General features: G+C 43.9%; 1 protein-coding gene and 4 non-coding genes across 5 annotated transcripts in view; 4 read left to right on the forward strand and 1 right to left on the reverse strand.

Moving 5' to 3' along the window:
• Positions 1-27,090, forward strand: part of efl1 (elongation factor like GTPase 1) — a 76,304-nt gene that overhangs the window by 41,514 nt on the left and 7,700 nt on the right. The window contains exons 15-18 of the mRNA XM_004565733.5: positions 8,763-8,894; positions 10,523-10,670; positions 26,472-26,601; positions 26,775-26,901. Of these exons, the coding sequence (XP_004565790.3) occupies positions 8,763-8,894; positions 10,523-10,670; positions 26,472-26,601; positions 26,775-26,901 (537 nt within the window). The remainder of the gene's footprint in view (positions 1-8,762; positions 8,895-10,522; positions 10,671-26,471; positions 26,602-26,774; positions 26,902-27,090) is intronic.
• LOC111501151 (U6 spliceosomal RNA) lies at positions 3,667-3,773 on the forward strand. Its single transcript, XR_002721401.1, has one exon. It is a non-coding gene; the product is annotated as a U6 spliceosomal RNA (small nuclear RNA).
• LOC111501150 (U6 spliceosomal RNA) lies at positions 5,027-5,133 on the reverse strand. Its single transcript, XR_002721400.1, has one exon. It is a non-coding gene; the product is annotated as a U6 spliceosomal RNA (small nuclear RNA).
• Positions 5,946-6,052, forward strand: LOC111501149 (U6 spliceosomal RNA). Its single transcript, XR_002721399.2, has one exon. It is a non-coding gene; the product is annotated as a U6 spliceosomal RNA (small nuclear RNA).
• LOC112435328 (U6 spliceosomal RNA) lies at positions 7,442-7,548 on the forward strand. Its single transcript, XR_003024558.1, has one exon. It is a non-coding gene; the product is annotated as a U6 spliceosomal RNA (small nuclear RNA).

The following is a 27,090-nucleotide window of genomic DNA, read 5'->3' on the forward strand; positions in this document are numbered from 1 at the left end:
GAGATATATAATCTCCCTCTTTCCCAGGGTCCCCTCACAGTTGGGTGTAGGGATGGGTACCGGTATCCGGTCCCATGATGGCACCAGTTCTGACATAAACGGTAGTAACCAGACAGAAAAGCAGCGCACATTTCGGTGCTTTATTTCGGTGCTTTTTTTTCCCGAGCTGTGATACACTTCTAGCCAATCATTTTACGTTTCCGAGGATAGTAGGCGGGCCCAGGTACGTACGTTCTTTTAGAGCAGAGCTACAGATTAAAAATGCCCAAGGCGAAGCGGTCAAAGTCTGGCTGTACTTCACAGCAAAATATGCAAACTCAGCAGCAACAAGTGCTTTAAGCTGATACTGTGATACTGTCAAAGGAGGTAACACCTCGAATCAGATGAAACACCTGGCGACGCATAGCGTTTTTTTAAATGCCCAGAAATGCGCCGTATTTGATAGCTTGCTGCGAGACCTCACACCGAGCGCATCTACTGCGGGTGTGGTGCCTGTTATCGGACCCGGAGTTAGCAACATCCCCCAAAAACCCGAAGAATAGAGTCCTGGCCCCTAGCCCTGCCAGTGTAGCAGGAATGATGAGGATGATGATGCAGCAGCAGCCGTTCTTCTCTGCGTGAGTAGCTTAATGTTGTTCGTGTGTAATTTACGTTGAGTAGGCTAACCACGTTATTACATTAATGCATGTAAGGTGAACTAGCAAACACCATCATAGCTACATGCGGCTGTCTTCTTGTTTGATGGCAGATGCTCCCTTCACCCTGGCCAAAAAGGCTAAAATGACCAAAGAAAAAGAGGAAAACAGTTAAACATGAGAGGTTTTTGGACAAAGTTTGTGTTTTTTCCATTGTTTAAGCACTGCTTCCAGCCAAGAGTGATACCATATATGCCCCATAGCTGCAGAAAAGGCTAACATTGTTATCTTTTTACAAAAAAAACAGCTGAACATGAGAGGTTTTTGGACCAATTTTGTGTTCTCCATTCTTTAAGCACCGGCACCGTTTCAAAAGTACCGGTTTGGCACCGGTATCGGATAAAACCTAAACGATACCCATCCCTAGTTGGGTGTTCCTGGAAGACCTCCAAAGGGAGGTGTCCTGATCCGATGCCTGAACAACCTCAGCTGAACTCGTGACCTATCTCTAACTGTGCTCAGTTATTGCAGGAAGTCATAAAGTCTTAGTTTGAGGTTTGATTTAGTTTATTTTCCAACACTGAACAATGTTTAGCACCAATGTGAGAAGCGCTCTTTAAACTGGTGCACAGCAACACATCTGCCAAGTCTATCCGATGAAATGAAAGACGCACGTCGCTTACAGCTGCTCAAAGCATCCTGTGCATGTGCTGAACCCTCGTTATGAAAGGAAGAGATCTTATTTCTGATTCAGGATCACCAAAGGTTTTTGCTGTCTCTGTCTTTCCTCATACATGCTCTTGATTTTCATTACATCACCTCTACCTCACTCACTGCAGTGTGGTGGGAGAGGATGAGGAAAAAATGCCATCTTTATATAACCAGAGTTGCAGCCAACTGTACTTGTGGTTGGAGGAAATGTCTTTAGGCTTGAATCATCCTGAGCTCTGCAGCCGGACGTATCCGGGCCTAGTCCCCGGGGGGCGGGGGTTGCGTTCTGGCAGCGCAGTCTCTCCTCAGGTTTGGTCAGGAACGGCTGCTGATCACTACAAATTCTTCAACCCGATCCAAGGCCATCAAAAATATTCTAAAGGGCTTCAGTATGTTGAATGAAGAGGTCGAAAGATCTCTACGTTCAGCCTAGAGCAGGACGTCATCTCCTGGTTTTCCCTTTATCTCGCCCTCCTGTTATCGTTCCATATGTACGAGCTGCAGGGGCTCTACATGGTCATTCAGAAATATCATCTGGTCTGGTGAAACCCACAGAAACCACAGTCTTCATCATTTCTAACCTCGCTGTTGCACACGGAATAAAAAACCCACTGCAGCGTGCCGTGGTGCAAAGCTACGGGACTGGGTGGGACTTTTTCCCAGCACAGGTACAGGTGTGAACGTTTTCAGGGCTTCCTGTATTGTTTATGCACGGAGGAAGATGCGATTGCAAAAATCAGAAAAATATGCTGCCTGCAACATTTTCCAGTAAACACTTCCCCATCCTAAAGAGCAGCAAAGAAGTCCAAATAATCCCTCAGTTCGTCCCGGTTGAATTGGACCTTTTCATACGTGCAGCCTTGAACTCCTGTGATGGAGGATCTGACATCTAAATGCCTTTGACCTGTTAGCTTTCTGCTACAAGGCCTGTGTTGGTCCCCGTGTGAGAATTGCTCGTGTCAGTTTATCTTCAGCTGCCTGCTGCTGTGATTTGCTGCTATATAAATAAAACTGCTGCTGACCCCAGGCTTCATTTGACTGGTCCTAACTGGCTGTCCCTCCCTGAGTTTGCCTGTTTCTTCCTGTTGAAAGGGAGTTTTTTGTTCCCACTGTCACCAAGTGCCTGCTCACAGAGGGCCGTCTGATTGTTGGGGTCTTATCTGTATGACTTTATAATACAAAGCACCTGACTGTTGTTGAGATTTGATGCTGTAGAAACTGAATTGAAGTGAACTGATGATGATGATAATGGAAGGAGAGCCTCAGTGCATGCAGCGCTCACCTCCTTTTCCTCTCTTTCATTTTTAACATTCAGTAACTGCATGAAGTTTGTTAAGTTGGTGAATAGTTGTGTTCAATGATTGAGATTGCAGTTATGGACCAGAGTAATTGCGGTGACTGTAATCGAGCAGGCCTGTTTTCCAGCAGTGACGACGCATCAGGAGCTGCGTGAGGAATGAAAACCTCGGACGCTGTGCAGAGGTGCGCCGCTGCCCGTGCATTTCAACTCTGATGAAAGTCTCTGTGTTTGCTGCTCTGCTGCTGCGTTGAGTGTCTGCAACAGCGCTTGTTGGCTTATCTGGTCCTTTTAGTTCTTTCTTTTTTTCATCTTTTATTGTTCTTTGTTGGTTTTGAAGGCCTCCGGGGATCAAGTCACCTTAAAGTAATTATAGTGTCGAGTTACACGAGAGGCAGCCAGCGGTGTCCTGCAGTCAGCCAGCTCTTAGCCTTGTGTCTGGGTGTACACCCTCTGTACACAAAGCCACATATTTTTCTTCAAAACTGAGACGAGTGTGAGAAAATGACCCCGGGCTGTCGTTTTACTTATTAAAACAGTTTGGGAACTGAACTTTAAAGACGGTTGTTTGTATCTACGTCTAAATCTTGTTAGGATGCCATTCTTTACCAAGATCGGTAGTTTTAGTGTGAATCATAGACAAACAGGCCGATCACCCTCAGGCTGTGCAGGAGAATTAAGTCATTCCAGGACTGGTGCCAGCTGCAAACAGGGCTCGCTTTATTCTGGATTATTCTGGCATGAACTTCATAGCGAGATCATCAGAACTGCTCTGTCAGTTTGGGGCACAAGCTCCGCCCCTTTTTGACTAAAAGGAAATGTTGGCATTAAAACTAATTTCATAAGAATCGAAGAGCTAGTTTATGCTCACAGTTCAAATGTTGGCGTCAACGAGACAAAAACGGGTCCTTTCCTGACTCTCGGTCGACTCGTTGGTCCGTCTGCAGCCGTCGAGTCTGCACCGTGTTACCGAGGCCGTCCTGCAGCAGGGCAGTAAATGGCAGGCTGTGCTGCAGGCTGGATGTGCTCGCTCAGGCAGCACATACGATAAATTGGAATCGATACAGAGAAGATTAGCATGGCCCCTGCGCAAGGATGACACGCAAAATCGTGAAGCGGTTCCACATTTTGATGAACGCTCACTTTCCTCAGGTTACGGTTACAGTATCTGTTGTTTCTGTATTTTTTACTGATTCTGTACAGAGATGAACTTGTTTAAATATTTTTGGGAAACATTCATTTGGTTCAAACTAAAGTTGTGCAGTTCTTCAAAGCGCTGCACAAAGTTGTGAATCTGCTGCAGCCGATTCAGCCATTGGATGATTAGAGCGCAGATCCTCACAGCAGTCGGGTTAGGATGGGGAGTCTGGCTCCGCCCTCTTTTGTTGAAGCTAAACTCTGACCTCAAAGTTTTGAGTCATTTCATTATAATTTATCAGAATTTTCTTGTCAGTGACAGAAACATAACCCAAAATCACGGCCTTCTTTCTTCTGAATACCAGAGACGACAGCTCCGCACCGTGACCAGGTGGCTGCTCTGCCATGTTAGCATGTCAGTGTGTCTGTGACGGAGGCTAGCCCGGGTTAGCATTAGCAGAGTTGACAGAGGCTGCAGACGAAGCTCAGTGCAGTGAGGACTCCTCTGTGTTAGCTCTGCCAGTAAAACCTGAACTCCATGTCAGCAGTAACGAGTATCACAACAGCACTTATGAACTCTGCGAAGCTTGACTCTGCTTCAGGCGGATTCATGCAAATATCAATAGTACTGATATCTGATCCATACTAGTTTGATAGACGAGCTTTAAAAACAGGTTTTTATGTTATATAAGGAATTATTCTGCAAAGCAACAATCAGCTGTTTAGTGGTTATTAAAGTTCAGAATCTGCAAATCGGTGATGATTTATTAAATGAATGACGGCACACTGTTCTCGCCCACATAAGCCATCTTTATAGGTTAAACCATCAGTATCAGCAATGCTGGGCCTGAATTACTTTGTTACCATAGTTTGCAGGACTGCACACACCTGCCAAGCCCACTCACAGGGGAAAAACAGTGTTTTGTGGGTCATGTGACTCTTCCACACAAAATGATCCCTATGAGCGCTGCCTGGAGAGAGATGTTCAGAGACGATGATGATGATGAGAACTTTAAAATGCATGAAGAACATAAAAATAAAGCAGCAAAGATTTTTACAAATCAGATAAAAATAAGATAACAGATGAAAAAAAGTCATCGACTGTTTCAACAAACTCAGACGTTTTAAGAATGAAGTATTTTATACTGGAATATTTCTTTCTTTCACCTCTTCTCTTTCTGTTATAGGAGTTTAATATTTTTTAAGCAGAATGTTGCATTTTGTAACTCTAACCTGACGAAAGATCAAAATGTGGAACCGCTTCACGATTTTGCGTGTCATCCTTGCGCAGGGGCCATGCTAATCTTCTCTGTATCGATTCCAATTTATCGTATGTGCTGCCTGAGCGAGCACATCCAGCCTGCAGCACAGCCTGCCATTTACTGCCCTGCTGCAGGACGGCCTCGGTAACACGGTGCAGACTCGACGGCTGCAGACGGACCAACGAGTCGACCGAAAGTCAGGAAAGGACCCGTTTTTGTCTCGTTGACGCCAACATTTGAACTGTGAGCATAAACTAGCTCTTGAATTCTTATGAACTTAGTAACAATTAAAGGGGGCGGAGCTTAAGGCCTCTTCAGGACCGGAGGCTTATCACCTCCTCAGTTATTTCAGCTACTAAAGCTGATTTCTTTCAGAGTTAAAGCTGTAAATCTATCAGGTTCTTCATCTGACTGCTCTTCATCAAGTTTCATAAGGATGAGTTTGGTAGTTTTTCTGGAAATGCTAACAGAACAGCAGATCACCTGCCTCCACCTCAGTGTAGCCTCTTATTGGAGTCAATAAGGATGGATCCCAGCAGCGAGGAGGATTCACAGTTTCTTGATTTAGCATCAACAACTTCACATCAGGCCTCATTCACAGTGTACATACACAAATCTGTGTGTAAACTGTGTGTACAAACATTTCACGCACAAATCAGTGGTTCACTTAGGCTCCGCCCCTTTTTAGTTAAAAGGAAATGTTGCCATTAAAACTAATTTCATAAGAATTGAAGAGCTAGTTTATGCTCACAGTTCAAATGTTGACGTCAACGAGACAAAAACGGGTCCTTTCCTGACTTTTAGTCGACTCGTTGGTCCGTCTGCAGCCGTCGAGTCTGCACCGTGTTACCGAGGCCGTCCTGCAGCAGGGCAGTAAATGGCAGGCTGTGCTGCAGGCTGGATGTGCTCGCTCAGGCAGCACATACGATAAATTGGAATCGATACAGAGAAGATTAGCATGGCCCCTGCGCAAGGATGACATGCAAAATCGTGAAGCGGTTCCACATTTTGATGAACGCTCTCTTTCCTCAGGTTAGGGTTACAGATATCTGAGAGACGCTTTGATTTTGTTTGATTTTCGCCTTTCAGGTCGAGTCGGGTTTCAGGCTAACAAACCAAATGTATGAAGACTTCCTGCTGGATCTTGCATGGACCACGCGTCAGTATTTTCATAAAATGCTCGTGCTGGACGTTGTCGCCTACAGTCTAGTTTCTGTCCTGGCGGACATCTGAGAGTATGCATGTTTTTTTTACTGCATAGACTTCTCATCTCAGGTTGGCTCTGCTTTATTTTATATTCTATTACTCTTTTTTTATTTGAAACTTTAACGTGTAGGTGGGTGCTGGTTTAGCTCAGTTGGATGAGCAGGCGACCCTATGCTGCGTGGCGGAGAGCTGCCGGTTCAAATCTGACCTGTGGCCCTTTGCCGCGTGCCCACTACCTTTTCCTGTCAGTTTTCACTGTTTCTGTCTAAAAAGGCCGAAAAATATATATTTAAAAGAACCAACTTTAGTGTATAGGTGATTCTTTGTGTTAACTCGAGCCACAGTTAATAATAATAATGGATACTTTATTGATCCCCATGGGGAAATCACTTGTTTTTTCTCTGCATTTGACCCATTCACTCAGTGAAGCAGTGGGCAGCCCACTAAGCAGGCGCCCGGGGAGCAGTGTGTAGGGACGGTACCTTGCTCAGGGGTACCTCAGGGTAGCCGTTAAGTGGATTCGAACCGCCGACCTTCCGATCATGGGGCGACCACTTTACCTACTGAGCTGTCCCTGCCCCTAGTCTGGGGGACAGCAATATTCACAACCTCCGTTATTTGAGCCTGGCTTTCTTTTTGTCTTCCTTGTTCCCGGTCATCACCATGGTGGGAACCATTTGGAAAGCTGCGTCTTTTTTGGCCTCCTCCTCTTTTCTCTTTCAGTTTCTGCACTCAGACTTTCTGACGTCAGTGGGGCAGGATTCTCTCTTACATCACTATCATCCCTTTGTCTGCTTCACCTGGAGACAAATATCCTAATATGGGAACTGTGTGCAGGTCATATTCAGACTGTGTGCAGATAACAATAATTCAGATTCTGGGATCATCAGAACTGCTCTGTCAGGGAGGGAAGGGTTAAGTCTGGGGCACAAGTTCAGGCTTCATCCTGAAGAGGAGTTAGGCTCCGCCCCTTGTTAGTTAAAAGGAAATGTTGCCATTAAAACTAATTTCATAAGAATTGAAGAGCTAATTTATGCTCACAGTTCAAATGTTGACGTCAACGAGACAAAAACGGGTCCTTTCCTGACTTTTAGTCGACTCGTTGGTCTGTCTGCAGCCGTCGAGTCTGCACCGTGTTACCGAGGCCGTCCTGCAGCAGGGCAGTAAATGGCAGGCTGTGCTGCAGGCTGGATGTGCTCGCTCAGGCAGCACATACGATAAATTGGAATCGATACAGAGAAGATTAGCATGGCCCCTGCGCAAGGATGACACGCAAAATCGTGAAGCGGTTCCACATTTTGATGAACGCTCACTTTCCTCAGGTTAGGGGTTTAAAATGCGACATTCCGCATAAAAAGTATTAAACTACTATAACAGAAAGAGGAGAGGTAAAAAAGAAATATTCCTGTAATGGCAACAATTAAAAAGGGGCGGAGCCAGCTTTCAAACTGGAGACTAAACTTAGGCATCGACTTCTGTAGCTGATCCCAGAGCAGCTGTGTGGATCTGACACTTGTTGTATGTGTGTCTGTCGGTCTGTCACTCAGTGTCACAGCTACATTATGTATTCATGATGATGTCACGTTTGGTTTGTCCGACAGTGTAAATTCTCGTGTGTGTGATAAACAGTAAACATGCGAATGTTACAAAGTAACAAAGTAAACTTGGGTTTGTTTAAGCTTTTGTCTGTAATAGAATTTTAAGCTGCCGATCCAGTGACAGAGCAACATAACCCGACGGCACTCGTGTCTCCAAACACGTCCAGGAAGTTCACTTTCTGTTCCAAAGCAGATGTGCTCGTTTTTTACCAAACATCAGCCTGAAGGGAAGCCACAACTCAGCACGGTGTGTTTGTCTTTCTTTTGTCAGTTTGCAGCTTGTATTTTGTGTTGGGCTCAACTGATAGTCCAGAATGTGCTCAGTTAAAGTGTGTAATCGACTACTCAAAGCCTGTTTCACAGCTTTACAGCGTGAAAAAACCCTGCACTGAAAATCAGCAAGTGTTACCCTCCTGACCTCTCAGCATCAGCTGTTTCTTTGTTTTTTTAAATAAAATTGTGCACATTTTTGGTCACATGACTGTTGAAAGTTAACCCAAAACACACGTTTTAAAATGTTGCTCCAGTGAATTATGGGAACAGCTCAAGATCCCGGGTACAGAGCTCGCTCCTGTCACGGACATTAAATATTATATATGCAGGTGCTTGAGTTGATCCTGCCGAGCAGGTGTGGAGTCACTTTATAAGCACGGCTGTTCTGTGATGGTCACGTTTGTTACACACAGTCAAACTTTTGTTACTTAAAATGCAAGAAGCAGGACGTGTGTGTATTTATTATTATTGATCCACTTTCTTCCTGTTCTAAACAATATTTCTTCTCTTCTGTGACTTTTTTAGCTTTGCTTCCTCTGCCCCTCAGTTATTTGGTGATCATGTGATTCTGGTGAATCGTGGGGGAATCTGTTTAAAGCAGCTGCATGTTTTATTTGGTGCGTCTGATGTTTTTCACACTCAGGTATCGGAGGGCTCGAGGAGTTCGTCTTGAAGTCGGCCACGCTGTCCACCTCACCCGCCTGTCCTCCCTTTACCCCGCTCAACTTTGAGGCCACGCCCATTGTCAGGGTTGCCATAGAGCCCAAACATCCAAGTAGGTCTCCAAAGGCGCTCTCACATGTAGTTCATGAAACTAATCTGCTGCTTTGTTAAATTCAGTGAAACCGGAACGTTCACGGAGACCCGACACTGTCTCCTTTCATTTAGTTGGACACGCGTGTGAGTCTGTCTGTCTGCGTGTGTGTGTGTGTGTGTGTGTGTGTGTGAGAGTCCCACGCACTGAATTTTGGTATCAGCCAAAAACTCAGCACAGCTGAAGTCAGTCCAGCTGTGCTGATGTATTCAGACCACGAAGCTAAGTTTCACATCATGCTAATGACTCAAATACAGCCGACGGCGTGTTTTACAAACCAGAAATATATAATTCCCCAACAGCCAATGGGAGAGTTCAGTAACACTAACTGACCCTCTCCTTATTTGTTCTCTGCATGGAGTCAAAGCGTCCGGCTCTGCGCCTCCGTCTGCCCTCAAATGGTGATGATGAGCTTGTGCTGTGTTTCCGATGATCGTGGCGTCAGAGAGAAACCGCCGTGTTAGAGAACCCGAGTCGATCGGCTGAAACATTTCAAACTCCTATCAGTTCACAGTTCTGAGCCCAAATCTGCACCTATTTGTGTATTTGTGTCAACTGTAAACGTAATCACACCAAACCGAACAAATCTTTATTGAGAGGCTCCACACTGCTCCAAGTCACAGCGTGCACAGCTTCCTAAATGTCAGCTGACATCGATGGTGTGATGAATGAGAGTCACATGACTTGGACTGGAATCAGATTTAAGATGAAAATTTTACGGCTTTGAATTTAACTTTAATACGGACGACTCGAGATGTCACTCGTACTTCAGTTTCTTGACCAGAGACTGGGAATCAATGGACTGTTCATACAATACATCAAGCTGACAGCAGCCAATCACGCTGCACAGGCCGAAGGGAGGAGCATTTGCTAATATTCAGATATTAAAACACTGAAGTCAGCAGAGTCTTGCCAGTTTAAACTCTTTTCTCCTGCAGCAGATGATATCAGCTGTAAATAACGCTTTCGCAGGCACAGCCAGCAGCACTCACAGAGAACAGGAAACTACGACTTCACTTTGATAATGTTTGGTTGTCTGGCAGCACAAGCAGAGCTGTGAATGAGAGGCCGGTGACGTCTGCCCACATCAATCCACACAGAAAAACTCTTTATGTGGGTGCTGCCGGACTCAGGAAGTAAAAAGATTCATACGAAAAGCCGAGCTTCACCGCTGCTCTGGTCAAATTCAATTCAATGCAACTTTATTTACACAGCGCCAAATCACAACAACAGTTGCCTCAAGGCGCTTTATACTGTAAGGTAAAGACCCTACAGTAATACAGAGAAAAGCCCAACAATCATATGACCCCCTATGAGCAGCACTTTGGCGACAGTGGGAAGGAAAAACTCCCTTTTAACAGGAAGAAACCTCCGGCAGAACCAGGCTCAGGGAGGGGCGGGGCCATCTGCTGCGATTGGTTGGGGTGAGAGAAGGAAGACGGGATAAAGACATGCTGTGGAGCAGAGACAGAGGTTAACACCAGTTAGGTCCAGTCAGGTTTGAGAGTGTGTTCCTCGTTGTGTAGACGTTCCGACCGCTCACACAGCCGAATCGATGATTGTGTTTCCACCTCGTTTGTTTGTGACAGGCGAGATGCCAAAGCTGGTGCGCGGGATGCGCTTGTTGAACCAGGCCGACCCCTGTGCCGAGGTTCTGATCCAGGAAACCGGAGAACACGTTCTGGTCACTGCTGGCGAGGTTCATCTGCAGCGCTGCCTGGACGACCTGAGAGAGCGGTCAGTGTGCGTGCGTGCATGTGTGTCTGCCTGTATGCTGATGTTAGGCATGTAAAGTGTTCATGTTCACTCGTGAACACTTGTTAAAGAAACCTGCTCTGCTTTGGCTCACTTCCTGTCCCTGCGCTGAATGTTCATGTATGAACATAGTAACAGGTCAGTGTGTGCAGCAACCTCTGTGAGCTTCAGAATGCTCTAAATACTCAGTTTATTCCATGTTTTCCTACATTTGGCTCCATATGATGTCACAGAGGGGGATATCTTTATATGGTCATCTCATACAACAGTCACCCAATCAGCCAATCAGTGATACCGTGGGTTCATTATTATTGTCTTTCTGCATGCTGCCTTTGACTGACATGATTAAGTCATTGAGGATATTTCTAATCATTTCTGTGCTGATTACATTCACTTGTGTGTCTTTTGGCTTCCATACAGTCATTTTGTTTTAAACTCAGAGTAACTGAGCTCATCCTTTAACAACATCAAATGTCTACATCAGTGATTTCTAGTGTTTCTAATGCTGGCATAATAATTACAGTTCGTCTCTGGGCTTCGACTCCCATGAAAAATCTGTTTTACGTTCCATTTAAGGAACATTTAGGAAAAGACTCATCAGAGAAAACATTTTCATGCATCTGTGTCATCGTGCTTAGATTACTATAATACCCAGTTAACTTAATTATTATGTCTAAGAATCAAAGGATGGTGCAGGTAGCAGAATAGGTCAACTTGAAGCTTTATCCAAGAGGTCACTCTGACTATAATTTATTTATCTGAGCATAAAGACAAAAAGGGAAACCAGCTCTGCTCAGGTTAACAAGGCTGGGTGCACTAATCCAGTTCCTGTGGTTCTTTGAAGCCTTGGAATAATCAGACCATCCAAACTGTTCACGCAGATTATTCTGCATGTATGTGGTCGCTGATTTATATGCACAGTAAAAAATCTGCTCAGCATCCGTGTGATTGGAGAAATTCTCCAATATGGCTGCTAACCAATCAGATTACGTTCTGATAATATCCAGAGAGCGAGGTGGCTGAAGGAGCAGTGAGTGATGGGCGAGTAGTCGCCACGATCATCATTTTTATCATAATTTAATCTAAATTCATTTAGTTTTGTTCCAATAAATCTTGTGAGATTAGCACAGAGTGGGTGTGAACTTGATTCAGAGTTGTTGGTGAGAGTCGCTGCGCACGGTTTACAAAGCGTGACGTGTGCTCTTCTCGTCTCCATGACAAACACGGGAGCTTCCTCCCTCACACCCTGATCGTCAGTGAAAGATCAAGAACAAGGAGCTTACGTCTGATTGGATCCCCCCCAAACTGGTCCCGCCTCTCTATACAACTTAATTAATTCTGATTGGATCTCGTCGCCCCGGAACATTGTCGTCTCGTTTTTATTCATCGACAAAAGTGCCGAAACATTTCATCACAGGTTTTGTGTATTCGGGGTTTGTTTGTTTGTTTGTTCAGAAAAAAAGAAAATGATCAGTCAACAAACGAAAGCTATGGTGAGACGTGGGCGGAGTTTCTGATGATAGGTCAGCATGTGTGCAGCAACCTCTGAGAAAGGCTTCAGGATGTGACGTCTAAAGCCAGCAGGGGGCGTGGTGGCTGTGTCCGTCTTATTTTAGTTGATTATTGCGGCGTCTTCTGTCTCCATGATCGACAATAACCTCCACCTAGACTGTGAGCCAAGAAATGATCACCATGAAGTAAAGTCCCACTTTTCAGAAAGTCTGACTTGGACTGCGTTGGTATTAATAACCGTGCTCCTCACGTGGCGTCTGCTGTCCCAGTATTCAATTTTTATATTTCTCCATATCTGACTTTTTCTGTCTCGGTCATATCGATCGTCTGCGTTTGTGTGCTCTCCTGCTCGCGTCTGCTGTTGCGTAGTGCAGGTTGAGCACAGTGTGTGTTCGTATACTGAGCGACTCACATCTGAGGCACAGAGCTGATCTGTTTCCAATTCCAGCCCATCATTATCTGGCTATCATTACGTATTGACTGCTGCTCCTGTCCGTCTGGACGCTGCCAGCCTCCTCAGAAGAACAGTGCGAGCTCATTGACCGGCACATAGATTATTTTCACAGGGGAAATTTGGTGTCACTGCTGCGGCCTCACAAAATCACCCGAGAATGAGTTTAGAGATGGCGTTTCCAGAAAACCTGAACACAAGACCCGCCTGTAACATTAAACCACGGCTGTGTGGCAGGTAGTAAACACACTGGAGCCAGTTACAAGTTTAAAAAGGTGCTTTTTTCTGTGGGCAGCAACACGACCTCATTTTAACCCAAGAGTGCAAACACAAACAGAAATAATCCATCCACCGATTCCTGAACCCGGCAGGCCAGTGCCAAACTCTTCTACTTCTATTGTTTCATGGTGTCGCAAAATAAACAGTTTACAACAATATCTTTCATGGCTTGATGGTCAGTGTAGAGGCTACATTAATTTCTTAAAGTTCAATAAAGCTGAAGATCCTGTTGAGGTTTTTCAAAATAAACTGAAATGATGACAAACAGAAGGACCAGTCCAAACAAATCGAGGACCTTATTCCTAAACGAGGGGCTGCCTCTGTAGCACGGACATGGGTTGGTTATGAAACATCTGACACTGCAAATTACGCAGGAAACCGGCCCCCACCAAACCTCTGCTACCACCAACGGAAGAATCACGTGACAGTAAGGAGAGAGTTTACGGCTGAGAAGCAAAGAAGAGCCGTCAGGTGCTCCAAATAAACCTCCCACTCAAACATTAGAACGGGCGTTTCCCCGCAGCACGCCGTGTAATAAATACCCACAAAGAAAATGGCAACCATCCCAACTTATGTCTAAAAATATGTAGTTCAATCCATCGGTCAAAACACTCGACTCCAGGCACACGACGCCCAGCTGAAAACACTTCACACAAGTCGAGCTGCCCGAGATTCACAGAATTCACCGAAAATGTAAATTTTTGTGGTTTATATCGTTATAAATGTCATATGAGATTTTGGTCATATCGCACAGCCCTATCAGTTGGGGTCTGATCCGGGATCAGAGAGGACAGCAGAGATGTCACAGTGAAAACCTGCAGTGTGCAGGTGTGACTGCAACAGGCCGCACTTATTCCCCTCAGAGACTCGTGACCTCCTTTCAAACATCTTCTGCATGTCAGTGTTATAAAACCACACGAGCTGAGACTGAAGGAGTCACCTGGATGATGATGAAGCGTTTCTCCCACTGAAAACGTCCAGATGAAAAGAATCGACGTTTGGCATCTACGTACCTGGATGACTGAGCATCGAGACATTAAAACAGCCTGGATTTGCCACGTCTGTGTGATCAACAAAGAAGTGTGTCCTGTTTTTGTGTAACTTTGATGACTGTGCCGTGAAGCAGGATCATTTTAGGTACCCAGTATCCTCACCCGTAGATTTCCTGTACATCGTCTAATCGGCTTTTTGTACATCGCTGAGATTGTACGACGGGATGCTGTTTGCAGTGTGTAAAGCGTGTTTTCATCGGTTTATTTTTACTCAGTTTTTATGCGTAAGAACAGTTGCTCTGTGTTCATTAATCTCGGTTCTTGTCATGTCAGCGGGGAACAGAAATCCATCAGTTAGAGAGAACTGCCGCTCTCCGCGCACGGCTGCTCAAATGATAACACAACATCTTCGATATTTAGCAGTGTGTAATTTTGCGTTTGAAGTCGTCTGTTTATTCCAGACATGAATTGCAAGTCACTGAAAGCTGTTGCATGGATGCTGTCCATGACAGGCTGAGCAGGTCAGGTGGAAGCTTTTAAGGTCTAAACAGGAGAAACTAGATGAACAGTGTCCCTTTATTTCACAGTAATTAGTAAAATTACACACTATTTGTGCTTCCTGACCATTTAAACATTTATATTTCAGAAAAAGTGAATTATAAAGTAGCCAATGAACGAGTAGGTTTATTTGTCATTAGATCAGAATGATTTCCTGCACAGCTGTAACGATGCAGATGCCGTTAAAGCCAGTATCTGCAGCAATCTAAAGCATCGCATTTACACTCAGTGCATTTATCAAGACACATCACATCTTTTCTTCTGAGAGTTTTAACCTTGTTAAACCAGAATTCACAGGCAGCACGACGTGCTCTTTCCTGTGATGCCATTATCTCCGATGTTCAGCTTTTTCCATTAAGGCTCAACATCCATAAATCCATTTAGGATGCATAAAAATAGCTCTTTATAACTTTGTGCCTCGCTATCATCAGTTCTCATTATCAGTTTTCCTTCCGTGTCGGATTTAATCCGGTGACAGATGTCTGCACATCCGTGGTAAAACCAAACTGTTAATTCAGTCTGTTCTGTTATCATGCGGCTTTGCTAAAATACAAATGTACACCCCAACGTTAAAATAGCCTGGCCAGGTTCCCCTCGTGCTGTCACAACACCTCGGATCCATCGAGGCGGGGACTCCTCGGATCGCTGAAGGTGTCCCGTGGTGTCGCTCGCCTTCGCTTTAGCAGCAGATCCTTTAGATCAGGGGTGGGGAACTCCAGGCCGCAGCTTTTAGATGTGTCCTTGATCCATCACAGCTGATTTAAATGAGCTCCTCAACATGTCTTGAAGTTCTCCAGAGGCCTGGTAATGAGCTAATCATTGGATTCAGGTGTGTTGACCCAGAGTGAGATCTAAAACCTGCAGGACTCCGGCCCTCGAGGCCTGGAGTTGGACACCCGTCTCAAAGTATCAGACAGTAGATCTCAGTAGGTCCTTGGTTGCTCCGAGATCTGAGAAATTTGGGGGCCAAGTCAACAATAGAGACTCTGAAACTATTTCTGAGAAATGTTTGCACGGTGGCACAATGAACACGGCTGCTGTTATCAGTTAATGTGGCTCCTGCAGTCGTGGTTAAGCAGGTGTGTCAGAGTTACATGAATGCTGAATGAATCCCATCGAAGGCAAATTTGTCTTTACATGGTCAGGACAACATCAAGTTTCAGCTTGATGTTTCTGGGTGGCCGTTACAGTCCTGTGCAAAAGTTTTGAGCCAGCTGTTATTTCTCTGGATTTTGTTTGAAGGTTTATTGAGACCTGAGCAAACCTACCTGGAAACACAGGTACGATCAGCTGAAGGTGCATCTCTCCTGTCAGGTCTCTGCTGGATTGTCTTCCTGTTTAAGTAAATGCGTTTCAGAAGATGTTTAGGCCTTGCACATTATTCATTTTCATCTTCAGATTTTTTTAAGGAACCGCTGCACGCCAGTGTCGGGATGTGCCGAATTCTTAGCTAACAGCTCCGTGGGAATCACCTGTTTGGGGCAAAAATACTATTTTATGTCAGACTGTGTTATCTTTGGCATTTTTTATCGATCCAGTTAAAGAAATTGGAATCAGTGATGTGTTTTTGTGACAGCCTGCTAGTAATAAAGTGTTTTTAAAATCTTTACTTTAAAAAGCTGAAAATGAATCAATGTTCAAAGGAAACCTTAAAAGAGCTCCGGAAAGCTGGAAAATTGTTTCTCAAGACAAATTAAAAAACTCAAAGGAAGCAAAATATAAAGAAATGAGGGGCGGCTCAATACTTTTGCACAGTATTGTACATGTGCTTCATATGTAATTCCATTATTTTTAATCTTGTGCTCTCACGAGGACAGATTATAATTAAATGCCTGAATAACATTATCCATGTACAGGAAACAGTACCTGCTGTTACAGGTAAATCTGCACATTCGAAGTGTTTGGAGTGTTTATCTGCTCAGAGATTGGATCAGAGGGCGCAGCAGCAGCTATACGAGAGCTAGCTAACAGTGCTGAGAGGACCCGTCACTGGCTGTGGGTGAAAAGGGCTGACATCACTTGGGCAGCTATGGCAGTCAGCGAACCGCGAGAGAAAAGAAAATATTTGCTCTTCTTCCCTTTTCTGGGAGGCAGTGAGGAGGTAGAGTGTACAGCCTGATCCGGCGGGGAGGTGTGGCCCCCCTCCAGCTCTCCTGTCGTGTCCCTTTTGTCTTACTCCTCTCTTTCACCTTTTCTATCCCTTTGAAGAAGTGAGGCTCCATAAATGTTAAAGAGGTAAGTATTATCTCTCAGTTGAAGTGAATAGATAGAAAATAAACTGTAGAAAACTAAAAGAAGAAGTGAAATAACAAGTCAACATAAACCAGAGACACTCCGGGGCCTGATCAGCCCTGGCAGGGCCTCCTTGGATGAGGGTGTCTGGCGATAACGGCCGAAACACCCGATGAATCCAAGGTCCACTGCTGACGATGTGTCCCAAACCTTAATATGATAACCTAGATCAGATCTCTAATCCCCCAAAAATGGGAGATTGGCCTGGGTAAAAGACAGAAAGCTGAGGCACGCACTGATGTGTGCTGCTGGTAAAGTTTCTGGGCTGCCTTTCCTCATAACAGCCTCAAGATGCTCGCCATTTAACGCAATGCACAATCAGGGACTGCAACATCTAGTGCTTTTACTGAATCACCAAAGAATAGAATATAACTTGTGGTGAGAACATGAAGTAGCAGATGGTCACAGTCAAGTGACCGGTTAAGATTCCCGTCGTGATGAAAGTCTGTTCGCCGGTCGTGTTTTCGTAGGTTAGACATTTGCAAAGCTAATGTTTCAGTGGGGCGAATGTTTCGTGCCTGCGGCGCATGTTATCGTCGGGTCTTCAGCGGGAGCCTGTCACCATAGCAACCAGGAAAACTCAGTTTCTGTATTTGAACCCAAACCGTGAACTTTCATTACTCAAACCTGCCCATCCATCCCTGTCTCATTACTGGAGCCAGTGTCCAGTCTAAACCTGACCGAGCAGATTTACTAAGTAAACGTAAACTGTGTGATGCTGTGTGTGGGATTCGCACTTTTTAACTCTAACTTCATGTTACCTTATATGCAGCAGAGCCTATTTGTTGTATAAAATTAAATTCGAGCACAGAAATGTTACAGGACAGTGAGGAAGCTGATGCAAACACACCCGTGTCCCTGATATAAATAATCAGGAATCTGCTATGGAATCTATTGGAAAAGTGACGATTGGATAATGAACAATGGGTATGGAAAGTATTTCTGGCCTTAGGGCTCAAAAACAATGGAAACAACAACAACAAAAACACATAAATGACAAGTTTGGACACAGATTATAGGTTTCCATTCGGAGATATTGAAGAGGAAGACTTTGATTATGAAAAGGACTGTCAAGGTGGTTATTTTGCCACACACGCTGAGAAAACGAACTTCAAAACGTTTAACTATGCAGAGCACAACATGAATGACCCTGAAAGTAGCATTGACCCAGATACCCACTTCTACAATAACACCAATAATACTTGTGAGTACTATACAGATGACCAATTCAATGTGAATATTAAAATGGCAAATGCATTGTCGGTCATACATTTCAATAGTAGAAGCCTGTATAAAAATTTTTCTAAAATTACAGAATGTTTAAGTAAGTTAAAAAAGTTTAATATAATTGCAATATCAGAAACATGGCTCGATAATGAGAAAGTTAGTGAAATGGGACTGGAAGGATACGAATTATTTACAATGAACAGGGTGAATAAAAAAGGAGGTGGTGTTGCTTTATATGTAGATAAAGTTTTGAAATGTAGTCTGATTGAATGCATGTCAAGCACCATAGATAACATATTGGAATGTGTCACTATTGAAATTCATGTTGAAAAAGCTAACAATATAATTATAAGTTGCATCTATAGGACACCAGGATCATGCCTTGAGATATTCAATGAAAAACTTGCTGCTATGTTTAGCAACCTAAATGATAAAAAAGTGCAAATAATTTGTGGTGATTTTAATATAGATTTGCTAAACCCAAATGGACATCAGAAAACAACAGATTTCATAAATACAATGTATAGTAACTCCCTTTTCCCTGTAATTATAAAACCAAGTAGAATAACAATTGATACAGCTACATTGATAGATAATATATTCACAAATAAAATTGACCATGAAATAGTAGGTGGACTTCTTATAACTGATATAAGCGATCATCTTCCTGTTTTTGCAATTTTTCAAAATTATTTTGGGATTAAAACTAAACAAAAGAATCAAATATTTGATATGATACGACATAGAACAACGAGAGCCATTGCTGCCCTCCAGGTGGACTTAAAGGAACACAATTGGAATGAGGTTTTTGCAAATGAAGATTCAAATAGTGCGTATGATGCATTCTTATCAACTGTAATTTCACTATATGAAAAACATTGTCCTTTAATGAAAATCACTAGAAAGCATCACAGATCAAATAAGCCATGGATCACAAAGGGGATAGAAGATGCATGTAAAAAGAAAAATAATCTATATAAGAGATTCATAAAACAGAGGACAAAAGATGCTGAAATAAAGTACAAGTTATATAAAAATAGATTAGTAAATATTATAAGAACAAGTAAGAAAGAATATTACCACAAATTATTGGAGCAAAGTAGAAGTAACACACAAGAAACATGGAGGATATTAAACAGTCTAATCAAAAAGGGCTCAAAAAATAAGAATTATCCAGATTATTTTAAAAAAGATAAAGATATTGTGCTTGATAAAACTAAAGACATTGCAAATGAATTTAATGATTTCTTTGTAAATGTTGGCTTTAATTTAGCAAAAGAAATTCCAGAGTCAAGAAATAATAACGACCTAAATAAACATATTACCCAGAATGTGTCCTCCATGTTTATTGGTGCTGTAACTCATAGAGAAATAATTAACATTGTGAAGACATTTAAAAATAAAAAGTCCACTGACTGTTTTGGTATTGACATGATATTAGTTAAAAGTATTATAGAATATATAGTGCAACCTTTCGCATACATTTGTAATCTGTCCTTTCAAACTGGTGTGTTTCCCTCACAAATGAAAATAGCAAAAGTTATTCCAATCCATAAAAACGGAGAGAGATGTCAGTTTACCAATTATAGGCCAATATCACTACTCCCACAGTTCTCAAAAATTTTAGAAAAGTTATTTGTTAATAGACTTGATAAATATATTGAGAAGCATAATCTCCTAAGTGATAACCAATATGGCTTTAGAGTGAAAAGGTCCACTTCAATGGCAGTGATGGAACTTGTTGAAGGGATATCTAATGCAATAGATAATAAGGAATATACTGTTGGTGTTTTTATAGACTTAAAAAAGGCGTTTGATACAATTGATCATTCTATATTAATAAATAAACTAGAGAGATATGGCATAAGAGGGATAGCATACAAGTGGATGAAAAGTTACCTGGATGAAAGATATCAATATGTCGAATTCAATAATGTAAAATCTAAGCAGTTGAAGGTAACTTGTGGTGTTCCTCAGGGCTCTGTGCTGGGCCCTAAATTATTTATATTATATATAAATGACATATGTAGTGTTTCCAAACTGTTAAAATGTGTATTGTTTGCTGATGATACGACTCTGTACTGCTCAGGTAAAAACTTAGAACAGCTTCTGACTACAGCGGAAAAGGAGTTAAATATATTAAAAAACTGGTTTGATGTAAATAAGTTATCATTAAATATAAAGAAAACAAAATTGATTATTTTTGGCACTAGACAAGTGAAAAATGTATCTAAAATAAGGGTTAATGGAATTGAAATTGAAAGAGTGTACGAAAATAAGTTTCTTGGAGTGATAATTGATGATAAGCTGAGTTGGAAGTCTCATATAAACCACGTGAAAACAAAAATGTCAAAAACCATTGCTATTCTCTATAAAACAAAGCATGTCCTGAACAAAAAATCATTATACACACTTTATTGTTCTCTGTTGCTTCCATATATGACTTACTGTCTGGAGATATGGGGTAATGCATATAAAACGAACACTCTTCATATTTTCAAGTTACAAAAAAGAGCTATAAGAATTATAAACCAATCAAACTATATAGAACCAACTAACATTTTGTTTATTAATCTGAATACCCTGAAATTTTATGATTTAGTTGAATATAAAATGGCACAGATAATGTATAAAGCACAAAATAACTTGCTTTGCCCCAGTACTCAGAAGCTGTTCAAAGTCAGAGAGAGTCAATATGACTTAAGGGGAACAGATTTCTTTAAGAAAAACAAGATGAGGACAAATATAAAGCAGAGATGTGTTTCTGTTAGAGGAGTTAACCTGTGGAATAGTTATGACAGTGATTTAAAAAGGTGTAGTTCATTTTCCTTGTTTAAAAACATGTTTAAAAATAGAGTATTAGAAAAATATATAAATCAAGAATGAAAAGAACAAAAAGGAGAAAAAAACAACAACCTCTTGATTCTTTACTTTGATGTAGTTACTTATCTAAGGTGGAAAGTTTTTTTTTCTTTGTTTTGTTTGTTTGTTTGTTTGTTTGTTTGTTTGGTTTGGTTTTTGCTTTGTTTTATTATTTTCTTCAAGCCCTGTGTACAGGAGCTGCATACAAAAAGATATTTTGTGAAAAGGGTTGGCGTAATAAGCAAATGCTTCAGCCAATACCTTTTGATTAGCCTTGTCTCATGCTTTCTTTCTTTATGGTAGATTTTTGTTCTGTTTTCACTGTTTTTTGTTTTTTTTTTCTCACTGTTTTCACTGAGATTTGAATTTGAATGCTAATCAATAAAATAAAATAAAATCAAAAAATAAAATCAAAGTCTTCTGCCATGTGTTTAGTGATGACATCATCCTCAGCCTCCGAATTCGGGGTTTTACTGAATGTGCTTACTTACCAGAAGCACAAGAATCGATTTGTAAAAGCAACGAAGAGGCCGTGGAGATCGATTGAACGAAAACAGGTCTGAATAAAACCCCCGCAGACACAGTAAGACATAAACTGCAAGCAAATGATTCAGCAGAGCAAGTTTTTCTCAAGGACCTCTCTCCGCTTGGCTCCAGTCACTGGCCTGTCTCCCAGATCCTGCCTGAACATGCTCCATCACAGGGACATCATTACTCCAGCGATGAGTGCTGCATTGTTTTCACCAGACCTCAGGCGGGCAGTCAGGCTGGAGAGCCTGAATTTTCTCATCACCTCAGAGATTCTTTTTCCTGCTGCTCTCAGACGGCTCTCAGAGCTATTTGGCTCCAGGTGGCCTATAATGTGACTCGGGAGTGACTCCCATCCAGCCGCTCCGCCGTGTAGGCCTGATTGCTGAGAGCCAAAGAGAGGAACGGGCCCCTCTCGGGGTATCCCGTCCCTGCAGAGGAGCGCTCGGGCTGCGGAGAGGTCGCCGCCTTCATCGCAGACACATGCTGGATATGAAGAATCTTGTCTGGTGGCAAATCATCGAGTAGTAAAGCTGGATGAGCGAGGGTTCGGCGGCAGCGGAGCGTGTCGCTCACCGTGTGATCGGGGCACGCTGCCACATTTGTTGGCGTTTTTCTGGCAGGCGCTGTTTCAGGACCTGGGAAAAGAATGGTAGGACCCGCTGGGGGGGGGGCAGTTTCAGCTGGTGGCCTTCGTGGTCAATCACACGTGCCCTTCTGATGGTTTTTAAAAGGCACCTCCTCCCTGTAATATCGCAGGCCCGACTCTGTGCGGCGTCTGTGGAGCTGAACTCACACAATTGTGTTTTTCAGAGTTTTGATGTTTTGCGTCTGCAGACGAGGACCTGAGTACAGATCCAAGTTCAGGCTCAGGTTTTAAGAACCTCCTGTTTTTGTGGATCGATTTTAGATTTAGAATAACAGGAAAAACAACAACGTTGTTGCGCGTTGTGTCCAGTCACACAACAGTGTTGTTGTTGCTGCACGGCTGCAGCGGCGTGCAGCTATCAGCGACGTGTTTTCAGGTGGGTCGCCCACATGCATTATATCGGTGTACCAGGTCATCGTCTTTCAGTGCGTCAGTAACCGCCCACTTTGTGCGCCACAGTTGTCACGTTGCTGCTTTGTCCTTTTTTGGGGGGGTTCTTGTGTTCCTATTGGCCGACACACTCACTCATATTCTGAGCTTCCTGTCATAGCAGACAGCTCGCTCCGGTCCTGTCAAACGTTTCGCTTCAGGCCGGCTGCTCGGCTCGCTGTTGGGTTTAAGCTCCGGCTCCGCCATGTTGGATGCAGAGTCTGCAGGGCGGCTCTGACTGGAACCAGTCCAGGAGATGGTGTCTAATGGTTGTGGTGTTTTACATACTGGTACACAAAGGCTGACGTGTGCCTGGAACGGCACGTGGTGCAGTTCATGGGTGCAGCTGTCGGACGTTAGAGGAGGACTTTTCATACTTTGCGCCTCACCTCTGCCCCGCTGCTGTGGCTCGTGGGCAGCACCCGGCCCACTGTGTCAGTGCTCTGAAAGCGTGGCATCAAACAACACTGCATACACCATTTTCACTCATGCACTCAGCTGCTCCTCTGATCGTGCTGACTGCACACACCACGCTTGGCCTGAATTCCTCTTTGGGTTTCTTTCATGTAACTGTGTTTCTGTGCGTCTCCTGGTTTGTTGCCGCCCGGTTTGTGTCACATAAAATGTTATTATCGATTATATTTTATAATTATTTAGCAGGAGAATGCAAATCTGCAGTAGTGATATACATTTAGTCTAGTTTCCTCTTACCTGTCACCTGTGAGCCACACTGATCTGAGTTTGCACCTCCAACAGCTCCTGACGTCAGAGCGCACCGAGCTGTGTTTTCAAATCGGCCTCTGTTTATTTGGTTTTTGCCTTTTCCACCGTTTGCTCCACCCAGGCTTTGAGTTTCATGGATAAATGTTTTATGATTGCTTCAGCCTTGGTGCTACTTAAGGACGCACTCCTGCAGACACTGATTGTAAGAGCTCAAGTCGAAAGCACAATGCACTCTCACTGACCGACGAGTAAAATCACTTTGGATGATGTAACACTGTGCAAGAAAATACCCCATACAGTACACACACACACACACACACGTTGGGTATTCATATCTTGTGGGGACAGCCCTTATCCTAACCAGGGATTGTAGCATCTCGTCCTTTTATTACATATAAAGATGAAAGCTCTGGATCTCCATGGTTGGTTTGTTCTGTTCTTTGTGTGTCTGAGCTACTTTTTTACAGCACTTTAGTCAACCTGTTTTTAAAAGTGCTTATAAATAAATTGATTGATTGATCTCTTCTTTGCTGGCGGGGTTGGAGGGTTCTTGGCTTTGTGCGGCGGGTCCGTCAGCGCAGAGTCGCTCATGAGGCTCTCTCCGCGCTGCCTGTTGCTCTGATTTTGTGGGATTCCAGCTGAGGAAACGAGGCCGCGTGCAGCGCTGCTGCTGCTATGTTTAGAGCCGAGGCCAGACAGCTCGGGACAGAGATGGCAGAGTAGGACGGCGGATCGCTGACCGGCCAGCTGGCTGCCTGCTTGGCTCAGATGAAGGCTGATTGGCTGGATGGATGGCTCGATCATTGGCTTACATTTTGGCTGGTGATGTGACTTGATGGCGAGCTACCTGCTTCATAAAGTGTCTGATTGGCTGGCTGGGTGACTTGTTGATGTGTCGGCAGCCTGAGCCCTCCACGTAAGCGCTGGCACGCAGCGCATCACGTTCAGAATAAGGTCAGCGCTGTTCTCTGCCACACGGGCGAGCACAAGACTGTGACATCACAGCTCCACCGCTGCGAGGGGATTATCCCCACACCCCACCCTCTCCCATCAAAACTAGGTCAGGTGCCCAGTCTTCAGTGCTTATGGGCACCAGTGATCGATAATTCAGCGCACACACACACACACACACACACACAGAGCTGTACGTTTTCAATTTGGCGTTTTCACAGAAACTTTTCAAGTGTTCATTAAGTGAGATGGCGAGCAGCAGGGATTACCTGTTACCGTGGATAACTGGATTAAACGAGGAAGTATCCCCGCTGTCTCGGTGCCGCTGCTAATGCAGCACAAATATAAACACAGGCGTGTTTTTCAGAGTGACCCAGTGACCCCGGGGTCAGCCAGGAAGCATCTGTGTTGTTCAGTAAAGCCTCTAATGCAGACGGGCAGACTAATGAGTGCGATTGTCCTCTGCAGCCTGCTGGTGGAGGACCTCAGCGGGTATAAATGATGTTAGAGAAACACTTTGTGTCCTTGCTGCGGCACTCGGGCTCTGACTCATTTCTACTGAACACCCAAATCTTTAAAATGCCCCACAAATCATTTTATTATTGGAAAGACGGCTCTGCGCCGCTCCACACGTGTGACGTGAGGGGAGCAAGCGGTCGTCTCAGTGTACGGCCCAAATGCACATCGCAGGATCCAACGTCATCGAATGTCACAAGAACGAACAAGCGCGCAGTAAAATGATCAAAGAGAAAAGGAGGATGTCCATCACCTCTGAGATCCTGGTGACATTTCTTTGAGCAGCTCTGCGTCTCGTTGCTGGTTTATAAGCTGCGACTCAACGTTAGCAGCAAAGCGTCTGATAGGCCGGACAGATTCTCTCTACCTGCGTGCAGCTTTCTGAGGTGTCGTGTTTTTGTGTTCGCTCTGTCAGCCGGATCTGAAAGAATATTTCATATTAATTAGAGTTTCTTTAAACTCGTGGCTGTGACAGTAATTACAGACTCCAAAGACGTTTCTCTTAACGCCGTCTCGTCCCGTTGGAGAGGAGCTTTCATTCGCACCGTCACCTGCAGAGTCTGTACGAGCGTAAAACACCAACGGGAACATTTTGTATCCCGACTTTTCCTCACTCCGAGTTTCATCTTTGCTTTAATTTTAATTACACTCAGTTTCACACAGGTGTGGTTTTTTCTATTCTTGGCTCTGAATGATGTCACAGGAGGGCGTCCTCATACAGTTCAGCACAGTTTACAAACCGTGAGGAGCAGCCAATCAGAAGAAAGTTGGCTTACAGGGAGGCTTATTTCAGATCAGATACATAAGGGTTGTTTGGGGCCGTGAATCATGCAAAGCTACTGTAGTGGAGCGACTCATTCCACTTTTTTAAATCCTCTTCCATCCTGTAGCAGGAAGCATCACTTGTGCCATTGTAGAGTTTCACCTTACAGTTTAAAGTGCTTTGAGCTTGTGATTTGGTGCTTTGTCAATAGAAAAGAATTGAAGTATCGGATCGATTACGTCAGACTTTTGTGAACACCCACTTGATGACCCCAGAGGATGAAGGTGAAGATTTAAAAAAGTTTCATTTTTGGCCGTATTTTATTTTCCATTACGGCTAAAGTGACTCTATGCAGACGATTCATGTTGTTTTCTGGAAATCAGCCCACACCTCAGATGTTCGGAGGAGATTTTATTGAAAGTATCATCCCAGAAATATTTGGGTATTTGTTTGGATGACGGACAGAGTGCAGAGTTTTTATTATTGAGATATTTTAATCTTATTTAGCTCCTTATTCTTGGAATAACCTTCAGAGCACATTGAAGCTGAATGCTTGCGTCTCCCTGCAGAGTGCAGAGCTCTCATAAAGACTTCTGTAAATGACAAGTTTTCACTGTGTCTTGTTTTTTACGTGTTCTTGTGTTTGATTTATTCTGCCTTGAAAAACGACGTTAGTCTGAAGGACTTCCTGGTTAAATGGGTCCAGATGTTGTGTTTGAAAAACGTGCTGCTCATAGGGGTCATGTGATTGTTGGGTTTTTCTCTGTATGTGTTATTGTAGGATCTACCGCACAATATGAAGCGCCTCGAGCGACTGTTGTTGTGATTTGGCGCTGTGTCAATAAAACTGAATTGAATAAAACATGAAATCGTCATCAGATGGCGGTCCGAGGTTTTCAGTTCTGATGTGTTTGACCTGTGAGCAGCCGAATCCTGTCGCCCCGTTGCCTTTGGGCGACAGCCATGGCCTGTGTCTGTTCTCTATCTGCAGACTGTCAGACTGGCTGATTATGAAAACAGAGAACAGCCTCCACTCTTCTTTTTTTTAAAGGTTTGCTAAAATCGAGATCAGCGCGTCTGAGCCCATCATCCCGTTCAGAGAGACGGTGGTTCGTCCTCCCAAAGTGGACATGGTGAACGAGGAGCTGGGCAAGCAGCAGAAAGTCGCCATCATTCATCAGGTGAGTCGCTGAGCTGGAGGCCAGGGTAGTGTATGAAATCTGTGATTCAGCTCTACTGTCTGCTGACGGAGTTTAAAAACGTTCAGCGTTGCTCTGAGGAGAAGAATCCGGAAGGAAAGGGGCGGATTTATCACATTTCCAGATAATCAGTGTTCTCGTGTGGCTGTTTCCAGGTCAAAGAAGAGGCCTCTCAGGGTCGATCGTCCGACACCCTACACCTGGACTCCAGCGGCCTCGTTACCCTCACCACCCCCAACAGGCTGGCCACAGTTGGCGTCAGGGCGATACCTCTGCCACAGGGTAAGACCCAGGCACGCAGCGAGCGCGCTGAGAGGCTGCGGGCGGGGCGTGTGCCACGTCTGAGGGCAAAAGTGTTTGTAGCTCTTGGTCTGTGAGAACGAGGACACGCGCTCTGAGTCAGGCATTTATTGTTTACATGGAAACCGCGAGAAGGTCAAACCCTGCCCACCTTTCCACCTCCACACCTGG

This window comes from Maylandia zebra, linkage group LG1, assembly GCF_041146795.1.
Source record: "Maylandia zebra isolate NMK-2024a linkage group LG1, Mzebra_GT3a, whole genome shotgun sequence".
Taxonomy (NCBI): domain Eukaryota; kingdom Metazoa; phylum Chordata; class Actinopteri; order Cichliformes; family Cichlidae; genus Maylandia; species Maylandia zebra.